Genomic DNA, 12,946 nt, shown 5'->3' with positions numbered 1-12,946 from the left:
TAGATAGTAATATACAATAAAAATTAGGCACAGTTTATGAAATAATCAAGAGTTGGAGTTCTAAAAGGGAAAAACAGTGAAATAAATTATCTCAACTTATATTTAATTATAGTTCAAATACAATAGGTAGGTCACAACCTCTTGTAAAACTGCCTCTGATTATAAGACAGATCATGTGTATTTTTTCACATCTTGTTTTTTTCGCATACAAAGAGTAGCTCAGCCTGCTGTCATAAAGCTATATTCTAAACTGTCATTTTCCTCCTAATATTGATTTCCTTCCTAGACCTGAATCTTTTTTGGTCACATCTCCTGTATGATCAGGAGCTAAAGCCTAGTTGTGTATTTTTGACAAGTGAATGAAAGCCTTTTCTGTGAGGCACCCCAGTCAAATATAATTGAACCCATAACCTTAGTGCTAGCACCATACTTCAAATAGCGTAGCTAACTAGTTTAGATAGTCAAAACACAATTCCTGTTTGCCATTTGTACAGTTACTTTCCTCTTGTTACTAATTTACAAGACTTGGAATACAGCTACCTGAGATAAACAAATACCACATGTATTAAAAGAATAAGTTAAACAGCTGCAAATAGCTGATTAATATGCCAAGAGTCTAAAAGTGAAGTGTTACCATTTCCCTTGCTTTTCCTATAATTATTTAAGTATTTGTAAGGCAAAATTTTATTCATCAAGTGTGGAGTAAGTTTGACTATTTTAGTGAAAGGTCACCTTATTTTTAACTGTTCTACATTATTACTGGTCTTTGGGGGCATGCTTATTGAAAAGTGAAATAAGATTTGTCTGATAATTTCTGACTCTGATTTAGCTATTTGTCACTTAAACCACCATTTTCTACAAACTTGATTTTAGAAAATCCTGTGCTGCATTTTTTCCATTAACTCTTCCCTGCTCAGAATCTCATGCTCCTTATTTTTTGAAATGTTGGTTGTGATGTAATTTTTCTTCTGCTATTTCAGGCTTCCAGGACCCTCTAGGGTGCCAGCTGCAGGCAGCAGCAGCAAAGTCCAGGGAGCCTCCAATTTAAATAGAAGAAGTCAGAGCTTTAACAGCATTGACAAAAACAAGCCTCCAAATTATGCAAATGGAAATGAAAAAGGTAAGTGTTCATCAGATTTGCCATCACGGACCAAGTCTACACATCTCATGAGTTAACACACTAAATTTAACATTTGAGGAGTGATATATAGCCATTGGATTGGAAGTAAAATCAGTGGAGTTATCTTATATTTCCTAACTGGAAATAGCCCTCCTGAATTTCAGTTTTCTTCAAGGCTTTTCTTATCTGAGAAGTATATTATGGAATGAACTTGTTCATTTTAAAGTGGTTAATTAGATACCTGAGAATAAAATCTGTTTCAGAAGAATATCTCCTCCCAGATGCATAAAAAAAGCATTTTTTATGTCTTTCAAGTTCTATGAAAATTCATCCTGAAGTTATAAAGGTATATTTTATTCAAATTTTTGGTTTCAGTTTATATAAGTGCTATAGGTGGGCAGCTAATGTTTGAACATCTTATGTATTGAGATATAATTATGATAGGTCTGTACTTTTGAAAGTATAGGTCTGTACTTTTGAAAGAAGCAGAATAAAGTTACCTCAGTTTTCCCCAACTTATTCATGTTTATTGTTTCTTGAATTATCAACTCATAAAACCTTTATGAAAAAAATGACATTGGAAGTCTATGTTAGAGGCTACCTCTCTGGGTGGATATAGATTATGAATAATAATAATAATAATAATAATAATAATAAGCCTTCTCTTATTCAGACATAAATAAAGATTATTTATAAATCATCTATATGTCACCCAGTTCCCTGTGATCTTCAAAGTGTGCATTTAAAGAAGGGTTGGATTGATGCTGCCACTGTGGAAGAGGAAGTGATAGTGATTTGATAGAGGAAAGTTCCATCTGAATCACAAGGAAATTAGGAACCTGTACTGTGGTAATGTGAGTGAGTGCTGGAATGACCAGGATGTTCTGTTGGATTTCAGAACAGTGTTTTTGGACCAATGGAAGTTTAAACTTCTTCTTTTGGTTTTGAGTCCTACGTGGAAGAGCACGTAAAATTAAAAAGATATGTTTAATTAGAAGAACACATGGCAAATTTGCTTTGAGTAATTCAACCAAATAGCAAATCTTTCGCACCGTTTAGAAATTATAAATTTCTTCAGATAGGTGAATAATTAGAGAATTTTCTCTTATTCGAATAAAAATTGGCAGGATCTATGTACCATATACCCTTTTTTAAAAATATTTATTTATTTATTTATTATAAGTAGGTATATATGACAGCAGAATGCATTTTGATTTTATTGCACACAATTGCAGCACAACTTTTCATTTCTCTGGTTGTTCACAATGTAGCATCGCACCATATGTGCAGTATTTATCTTATCCTCCAACTAAAGCATAATTAGGCAGACTGTAAATACTTCATAGCAGAGCATTATCTCCTGATCTCTGCAATATCACCAGCTCTTGAATCAAATGGAAAAAAAAAAAATAGCATAGACATTTGGGGCTTGCCTTTAAGATACAGAATAAAGCTTTTGGTTTAAGATTCTGAGAAATATTACAGAAGAAGTACAGTTTTTCTGGGGGAGAAAGGAAAAGATATTTTCTCATGGAAAAATTATTTTTCCTCATTCCATGACCTTCCTAGAAAGTTTCTGTAACATATAACAAGAAGTACTAGCATCTTGAATTTCTAGGAGAAACTAACAGTCTTACAAATAAATATGTGAATATGCTGATTGGACTTCTATGTGTCCATTTAAACAACCTGATACTATAGGTTATAATAAAAAATCCAAAAATAGACCAGCAATGACATTTTCCATGGCCATTCCATTTCATGTCCAGGAGTAGAGCAAAATCAGAACGTGGCAATATTTATAATAACCACAAGGTGGAGACAGACATCATATGATATGTGGTCTTTCATCACATAAAGAAAATGTGAAAATTCTCTAGATACATATCTACAACAAAAGAACAAGAGTTTTTTTCTGGTAAATTAACCATTAATTTTAATTCTAAATAATTCGAAATAAAGTATGTGATCTTATATTCAGGTATTTATAGTACATCAAATGTAAGCATTAAATGTCTATAAACTGCCAATAATAACTTTAAATCATGTTATGTGATATAATACAGCTGAGGTTTTTTTTAAACATGTAACATGGAATTACTGTTAAATGTAGAGTTAACTTTATATCTATAGAACTAATATCATTGCTTCCTAATTAATCTTATGTTTTTATATTTTGTCATGTTATTTATTTATTATTTAAACATTTATTTTTTAGTTGTAGATGGAAACAGTATCTTTATTTTATTTTTATGTAGTGCTGAGGATCAAACCCAGTGGCTCACTCATGTTTGGCAAGTGCTCTACCTCTGAGCCACAACCTCAGCCCCTATATTTTGTCATTTTAAATTATAGGAACAAACAAAACTATCATAAATATAACATAAAAAATAATAAATAATTACCCTGCATTCGAACAGTACTTTTTTATTAACATGTTTGATTTAAGCTTTTTGACATGAAGATTGGTAGTTGTAGCATAACATACAAAAATATAAAATTTCATGTGTCAATTTAAAAAATAAAAATAAATTGAAAAAATACAAGTTTCCATCTGCTAGTAAGTTGATCTTTGCCACAAAAAATAGTTTGCTTATGTATCTTAAGTGTGACCAAAAAAAGTGAAAGTTGAAAAAGAATTTTAATAGGTTACAGTATTATAATAATAGAAACCAAAAAGTACTAACTTGAATATTCTAATTGTTTTTCCTCCTTGCTTACTAGAAAATGGAACATTTAAGTTTAATAAATTAACATATTTTATTAAGAATTAATCAAATAATCTGTAATGTGCTCCCTGAATGCTTTCTACTTTCTACTTTAGAAATATACTTTCTATGTTCTTTAACAAGTCTTCGGTGATGAGTTGTATAAATCAATTCTGGGCTATCTAGAATTTGTAATGGATAGTAAGGGTTTATTCCCAATTTTTTAAAAAATTCACTTTTTATTTAATAAAAACAAGCTGTTGAAAACAACAACAACAAAAAGTTTCTCAGTTGTATGATTTGCAAAAAATAAACTAGCTTATTTGCAAGTGGTATGACATCTAATGGAAATCAGTAGGGAATCACAAACTGCGCTTCAAAAGATACATCTAATATCATTTTCATAATAAGGCAATTCTAAAAATGTGCTCATTTTACCATTTCACCAAATGAATTAAAATATCAGTGCACACTGTCATATATTATCACTTGCAGGGAAGGCTAAAGTAGAAATGTTACAATAGAATACCATGCCACGTCACCATTCTATTGAAGTGGAACTTGGGAACATATTTCTCAGAACAAATGGTGAAATGAAGATACCATCTTTTGTAAAGATTTTCTTTTGAGAGTCCCTCAGTTTCTTGTCCTGATGATCTGCCATTCAGAAAGTGACAATGAATAATAACATTCTGACACCAGCATTTATTCGTTTCTTGTGTTCTCTCTGAGTCCTCTAGATAGATACATGCTCTAAAGAAATCCAAATGCCTGCTCTCTGGTTATCAGATCTTGTGAAAACTATGCCTTGGTTCATTTGGACATACACTGTGCATGCCTGAGACTACCTTAAGAAATTATTCTGATTCTACAAAAAATGTGTAATAAATTAGAAAAAGTCAAATGGTTTACTATTATTAGGGATGTAAATATCCCTAGCTTTATTTGGAACCAAGTGTCTAAATTATGCTGTGAATATGTGTGGTTTGGCAGAGTTCCTTAGAGGAGAGGTGCTCTTCCATGTTGCTATGGAACATGCCACCGCACCAGAGGGAATGCTGTCATCCTTGCATAGTTTCTCCCAAGTGATTCTTAACATTGAACCTATACAACTGCTCAAGAGGAGGACTCCTTTCCCTTTTTCTGGCTTCTAATGAAGGTTCTTCTGGTGTGGAAGCCTTTACTTTATTTTACACTCACATAGGATTTGTAGGATTGATGCCAAGGATTTGGCAAGATTTTGATTCAATGATATAAAATCTATTAGAGTTCATGTGTATTTTTCAAGGGTCATGGAAATTTCAGCTGCACATTGTCAGCTACAACATACACATGTAACTCATAATTACTTTTTTCTGTTCTTTAATTACTTTGGTTTTACTATAATGTTCAAGGACTGAACTGTTTTATTTGCTGTTCAAGATAATGTAAATGTGAAATTTTGGTTATTTTATTATTTTATGATAATTTAATTTTGTGTTTTACCCTAACACTTTGTCTTATTAATATTGTACAAGCATAAAATACAGTGTCAATATAATTTCAGAGATATGAGGGGTTTTCAATAGTTAATACAACTAGGTACACATATCAGGTAATAAGAACAAATAATTTGGGGTATTAGGTTATTTGTTTGCATGTACAATGCACACATCTTGAGGTGCTCTCATTTTATATGTGCCTGCACATAATTACATACTTTTTTGAAACTGGCTGGTGAATGGAAGCAGCCCTAAATTTCACAATACTCCACAAAGTGGCACTCTGACTTTGCAAATGGTAAAATAAAATCAAGTGCAGAGTGGATGGCACCTCCACAATCCCTACTATAGCATCCTGTTTCTGTTGAACATAAAATCCATGACTGAGGCATTTTGCAAGCAATCATTTATGCAAAGTAGTGTTGGTAACAAGACCTATTTAGGTTTGAATGGTCCTTTTTCAACTTTTTAAACATTTTCAAAAGCCATTTTGATATGTTATTGTGAACCAAATTGATATTTGATATGTTAATTACTTGGCAAATTCTTTGCCTTAGCTGCTGTGCTGAATCTTTTCTTTGTTCCCACAATGATCTGTGATGCTTATGGTGACCTGTATTCGGCAGGGGCCCTCTGCATCACTCAGTACCATGTCTGCTATGCAGGGAATACTTTAAGCAAAATAATTCTATTGTCATTGTTACTGTTGTCACATTGAGGATTTCTGAGTCAAATGTGAGTTTATTCCATCTAAGCAACATACTTAGTGTCATAAAGAGAAATTCACTGATTGAGGATGGTCCCTGTGTCCTCTCTCAGGCTGATCGGACTGATGGCCATTGCATCTATTAAGTGGAGTTCTATAGTTATATATTATAACTATATATTAAGTTCCAGTTTAACTCCTCCCATTACAAGTACTGCATTGCCTCAGTATATTATTTTTAGAACTAGATGACTAGTATTCCCAAGTCAATATTATTTATTTGCAAGATGAGATAATCAGATATTAACTCTGAATGAATTAACATATATCTTAACATCACCTGGGAGGAATGGGTGGAAGTAGTATGTTGAAGAGGTTAGGATAGTTCACTGAGTGTCTTGTTTGATGGTCTCCCCATTCACATCCTCTTCTCTGAGGAGGAAGGAAAACATGATTCCAGGAGTCACTGATTAAATTCACCATTACAACAAATATGGCTTTCTGGAAAATTGAGTCAGCAGAATTTCAGCAAACATAGAAATTACTAGAGAGTTCAAAAGCCTCCAAACTTTGGAGACAGATAAACCTGAGCTCCAATTCTGATTTTGCCTTTTTTTAAGTTTTACTATGCATATGTTTGGAGATAAGTTACTTTGTCTTTCAAAGTTTCCATTTCCTCCTTTCCAACAAGAGAAATTTAAAGCCTTTTGAGGATTATTATGGTATGAAAAGCTTATACGTAGAATAATGCAATCAGTTGGTAAGTACTATTGTTTGGTTATGGTCAAGTTGGTGATGGTGGGTGTGGAGGTGGAAGAAGATGAAGAAGAAGAGATGAAGTGGAAGAAAATTGCTAAGTGGAAACCAGAGCCATATGCAGAGCTGTAAGTAGATAGGCCATGTAAATACAAGATACAAATCCATTTATAAGAATGCATTCAAATTTGTGCATCAGGTATCCATTTTTTTCCCCATGTTGAGACTCATTCATAGTCAGGAGCTGAGCTATCAACCTTCAGAAATACATCATTGAACCCAGGGTGCTTCTTATTGACCATATAAACAGCACAGACCAGATTTTGTACTGCACCTACTCCACAGAGGCATCCATTTCTGCTGCTGTTGTGTACCTTTTATTGTGAGGAGTCCAGAGAGACTCTTATGATTCCATTGCCTTCTTAAATGGCCTGTGATTTGCCCTTTTAATGAAACCTGAAATACCTCATTGCTGCCCTGCAGAGCCAAGCTGGGGACAGATTTAGAGTTGAGTGCAGAGAAGAGTCGTATATGTGTGTACTCATCTGAGAACAATTTTACAGCTGTTGCTATGACCATTATGGTGGGTTGGACATGGATGTGATCATTTGGAGTCCCTCTTGTTTCATTTTGGGGTGTAGTGATGTTGAAATTCCTTTTCTGAATTTGATCTTCTGCAGCAGTTTGTCTAGTTAATGTTATTACCTTGTTTTCTCTCTTCTAAGGAAGATGTATCATCTCCCACTTCCCTTGTTCATCAGCCATTTAAAAACCATTCTGATTGGATATTTTTCTGCCTCTTTTTCTTTTCCCCAACAAAGCTCCCAGGCATTTATGGATAAGTCTTCTGACTTCTTAGTTGCAGACACAGTATATTCACACTAAATTTGTGGTTAAAGTGGTGAGAAAAAGCATGTTGGGAAAACCTGATGAGCTTCTTTTGTTTTTAGTGACTCTTTGGTCACAGACTTTTAAAAATTCAGGTGAACTCAGGGTTAGCCAAGGTTCTGAAATTTCAAAGAGTGAAACTATTAATACTGCACAGTTATGGGACATTAAATGAATTTAGCCAACTTGGATACTATGGTAAGAAACAGTTTTCATAATCCATGATTCTGTTCAATCCTGCCTACTCAAAACTCAAAAGTGCACCATAGCATAGAATATTTCTGGAATCCTGTTGAAAAACAAAATCTGAGATGCCACTGCAAATCTGCTGAATCACAGTATGCACTCAATTAGGTCCTCAAATAACTCTTATGCCCATTAAAGTTTGAGAACCACTGTGCTAGACAATACTGGATAGTTCGTATAGAATAACAACTATCACAAATAGTTTTAGATCAGTATTGGAAATTGAAGACAGGCAGGTGCAGTGGTGCATGCCTATAATTTCAGTTGCTCAGGAGGTTTAGGCAGGAGGATCACAAGTTCAAAGCTAGCTTCAGCAAAAGCAGGATGCTAAGCAACTTAGTGAGACCCTGCTCTAAACAAATACAAAACAGGGTTAGAGATGTGGCTCAGTGGTTGAGGGCCTCTGAGTTCAATCCCTGCTACCCTTACTCCCCACTCCCCCCCCCCAAAAAAAAAAAGAGAAAAGAAAATGAAGACAAATTCAATATAGTATCATTATGGTCCTTTGTAAATAATTTGTAAAGAGACCAGCAGAGTGGGCTTTGATTTGGTCTTTGATCATGTTGCTTTTCACTTTGGCATTCCTGTATATGATGTACACATTTCTAAATGCAAATGAATAGAAGAAGATTCCTGTAGTTTCCTAACTATTGTCTTTAATAACCAATACATCTCCTTACATTTTCTGCCTTGATCTTCCTATACAGTCCTGTTTGTCTCTTGCAACTTGGATATTCCCTACCACTTTCTTTCTCATCTCCCACTCATTTGACACTTAATGTTTGTCACCATGCAATGGCATTTATCTTATATAACTGTTTTATTTCCTCCAAAAAGATTATAGTGTGTCTTGTAGTGTTTTGAACATAGTCTTAGTTGGTAAACATTAAAAGATCATGTATTTAGATTAGTAAGAATTTGATAGCATTGATTTTAATATTCCTGCAAAAAAATAGAAAAGTATAGCCATATATATTAAAATTAATTGGCAAAACAATGTGATCACTGTGTGAAATACAAAGGCATTTATATAATACACTGAACTAGAAAAGTGAATTTTGTTTGGAGGCAAAAAATCTAGTTTTCAACTGAATCTGGGTCACTGAGAAACATGGTTCACTTGATATAATCCTATTAAAGCCATTAGCCTAACAGTTACTATTTTTATGTTTCCATATTCAAGGGATGATATTATAATTGATAAGCTATTGAACTTATCTTTCTAGATTTGAGAAATAGTATAATACAGTGCTTGATAAATTAATTTAGAATCCAGAGTTTAGTTCTGTTTTGTCGCTTACAAATTGTGTAACTTGGGCTATGCTATTTAACTTCTCCGTCTCTGTTTTTTCCTTTATAAAATGTGAAGAATAATGAAAACTTCATCCTCTTATGAGGAAAATTGATTGAGTTAATACATATTAAATACTAAGTTCCATGCTTGGCATATAGTAGGTGATAGGGCATAGTATAAAACTATGAATATAGATGTGGTCTTTACTTTTATCTAATAGAGTTTAATAGAAGTAACAAGAAATTATAGTAGAGTGATAATGGCTCTAACAAGAAATAATGATCTATGGAAGAACATAAAGGAAGCACCTATGTAGGCTTGATGCTCTGCTGATGAGAAGTAGGAGTGGGGGGACTTTTTTTTTCCCCCAGAGAAAGTTAAGTCAAATCTGAGACCAACCAATAGGGAGAAATTAATATGGAAAAATATTTGGTAGGCATTCCTATATGTAAATAGTTCTTGTGCTCTGTGACCAATAACTATTCAAATTATAATGAAATGTTATCAGTCTCTAAGAGGGTTCTGTTGGTGATATAAACTCAGAATTAACCATATTTGTAACAGATAATAAGGAAAAGATTGAAATCCATTTACAAAAAGCAAATGGATTCGAGTAATTGAAGTTTTGAAGTTTGTGATATTTGTTTGTTATTGAATCAGTACACCTGTAGGCATGAACCTAATGAATTTCCACAAATATGCTAAACATGGACAGAATTGTAGACTTTCCATGAACACTATAAAAGATCAATTTATTATCATGTGTTTTAAGATTTAAATAGGTAAACATTAAGAATTCAAGCAGTCAAAATGCAAGCATTTGTTCATTGACTTCTCAGTGTAAACTACTACATTTTAATCTAAAGTATATTGGGTATGAAATAGACAATGACAAATCCCATTCTAATACAGCAGTAAAAATAAGTAAAATTTATTTACAAAAATAAAAATATATGGATTCAATCTTGTAATATTAGTGTGACTATTTATGCCAATTGAAATGAGGACTTACAATCAGTAAGAATTACAAGTCAATATTGCTATACAAAATCACTTAAGAAAATTTAATATAAACATGTTTGTCTACACTATTCTTAATACTAATTTCAAATATCTACTTCTCTTTTATTGACCTACTTATTTAAAGAAAATAAAACTCAAACAAAAATTTAACTAAAAATTTGGACTCTTTTCCTTTCTTTAATTTTTGTTATTGTCTCTTGTTGAATATCAGTTACCTCTTTTGAAAAATAAGTAACACTAGAATGCTTTTCCTCTTGGCTGGATGACATACTGTTTTTCATGTATTTTCATTTCTTTGAAATAAACATTTAAAAATAAAAAACAACTTTACACTTTTGAGTATGGAATAATATTTAATGAGATCCAATTCTTGACTGTTTCACCAAAAAAAGAGAGATTTGTATACACTTGTCAATATCTAGTAAGTAAACAGCACCAGTTAATAATTTAATCATCCCTTACCTACCCCTCCCCCCAAAAAAAGGGTTGAAAAAGAGGTGCTCCCAGTTGATGCACTTGAAGTTAAATGACAATAGTTATATAGTTCAGAAATAGTAGCATTTGAATTGAGAACTTTTAACTTAAAACTCAGTTCCTCTTTATTCTATACTCTGTGATAAATTCCATCTTTAATATTTTATTCTTAAAAATGACTAATCAAGCATTAATTAGCCTTATAACATTCATATAAAATTCACATTCTAATGTAATTTCTGAGCAGAACTAAGCAAACACTGACTCACTGTGCAGTACTCCTGTGACAAAGGGACTTGTTTTCTTTACAGCTCCCCAGAATGGCTTTGCATTCTCTTATAATGTCAAGTTGCGATCACTCAAGAGGGCTGTATGTATGCTTGTTAAGAGCACAGTCTTTGAAATGAGTTCAAATCCAAGCTATGTGAGCATGAACAAGTTATTTATTATCTCTCTGCCTCAGTTATTCTGTTAAATGAGGATAATAATATTAATACGTACCTTGTAGGATGGCTATAAAGATAGAAATAGAGAAGGATTCATTAGTAGATTATCTGACCTATAGAGGCATAGACATCAATGATTAGTTTGTTCAAATAAAAATAGATTAGCAAAAAGCTAGGTTATGATTCATAAGCATATTTAATCTGATAAAAATAGCTGATCTCCCTGTAGCTTAGAACAGTTTCTGAATATTCATTATACAATAAACTTTTTAAGGCAATGAGCTATAGTGGTAGTTGGAAAAAATAGAGATGCATAGGGAAGGGACACACTGTTTTATGCATCTGCAGATAAATTTATTTGATAATAATAATATCAGAATGGAAAAACATGATTACCAACCAAAAAATATTTCAAATGCTATGATTTTTATAGTTCATGATTTCTAAGTATCCCATTATAGAAGTGATTAATGCCACATAACATTTCTCTTTTGAGTTCAGAGGTGAGATGCTTATATTTGAGGCAAATGATATGATATGAATGATCAAGACTAACCAGCCTTTTCTTTATTTTCTTTCTTAACCATCTCCAGATTCCTCCAAAGTCCCTCAACCGTCTTCAGGTGTAAATGGTAACATGCAGCCTCCCAGCACTGCTGGCCAGCCCCCTGCCTCTGCCATCCCTTCTCCTAGTGCCAGCAAGCCCTGGCGCAGCAAGTCCATGAATGTCAAGCACAGTGCCACCTCTACCATGCTGACCGTGAAGCAGCCAAGCCCAGCCACCTCTCCCACACCATCCTCCGACAGACTGAAGCCACCTGTCTCGGAAGGGGTCAAAACTGCGCCTTCGGGTCAGAAATCCATGCTTGAAAAGTTCAAGCTGGTTAATGCTCGGACTGCTCTACGTCCACCACAGTCTTCGAGTTCAGGACCTAGTGATGGTGGGAAGGATGATGATGCCTTTTCTGAATCTGGTGAAATGGAAGGTTTTAACAGTGGCCTGAATAGTGGTGGCTCAACGAATAGCAGTCCCAAAGTGTCACCTAAATTGGCCCCTCCAAAAGCTGGAAGCAAAAATCTCAGCAATAAAAAGTCTTTGCTACAGCCAAAGGAAAAAGAGGAGAAGAACAGGGACAAAAATAAAGTTTGCACTGAAAAACCAGTCAAGGAAGAGAAGGATCAGGTGACGGAGACAACTCCTAAAAAGACCTCTAAAATTGCAAGCTTGATCCCAAAGGGCAGCAAGACGACAGCAGCCAAGAAGGAAAGCTTAATTCCATCTTCCAGTGGGATTCCAAAACCAGGCTCAAAGGTTCCAACAGCAAAGCAAACCATTTCACCTAGCAGCGCAGCAAGCAAAGAGTCTGAAAAATTCAGGACTACCAAGGGAAGCCCTTCCCAGTCCTTACCTAAGCCCATAACCACTGAGAAAGCAAGTGCATCCAATTGCCCTGCTCCTCTGGAAGGGAGGGAAGCTGGCCATGCTTCTCCTTCCAATTCCTGTACTGTGCCAGTGGTGCAAAGCAGTGGGCAGAGCACAGGAAATGGTGCTGTCCATCTCCCTCAGCAGCAGCAACACAGTCACCCAAACACTGCCACAGTGGCTCCATTCATTTACAGGTAAGATGGCCTCAGTAGGTCCATATTTATAGTTCTTCATAGTCCGAGTGCATGGCATCAAGAAGTCTGCTGCAGTACTGTCTTAGATAGTCATTTTGGAATAAGGTTTCATTTTGAAGCTAGAGTTAAATATGGAATTTTAGTCTGGAAAAACTTCCAATGTGATCTAGTCTTATTATTTCTC

At 34.2% G+C, this 12,946-nt stretch overlaps 1 protein-coding gene across 7 annotated transcripts in view; it reads left to right on the top strand.

Annotated features, from left to right (window-relative positions):
* Nav3 (neuron navigator 3) overlaps window positions 1-12,946 on the top strand; it is a 781,792-nt gene that overhangs the window by 591,176 nt on the left and 177,670 nt on the right. For all 7 annotated transcript variants that reach the window (XM_040280283.2, XM_040280282.2, XM_040280278.2 and 4 more), the window contains 2 exons: window positions 981-1,120; window positions 11,736-12,762. In XM_040280283.2, coding sequence (XP_040136217.2) covers window positions 981-1,120; window positions 11,736-12,762 — 1,167 coding nt within the window. The remainder of the gene's footprint in view (window positions 1-980; window positions 1,121-11,735; window positions 12,763-12,946) is intronic.

This window comes from Ictidomys tridecemlineatus, chromosome 6 (assembly GCF_052094955.1).
Source record: "Ictidomys tridecemlineatus isolate mIctTri1 chromosome 6, mIctTri1.hap1, whole genome shotgun sequence".
NCBI classification, from domain to species: Eukaryota; Metazoa; Chordata; class Mammalia; order Rodentia; family Sciuridae; genus Ictidomys; species Ictidomys tridecemlineatus.
The sequence above is the reverse complement of the archived record's forward strand: the minus strand, read 5'-3'. Positions and strand labels throughout refer to the sequence as shown.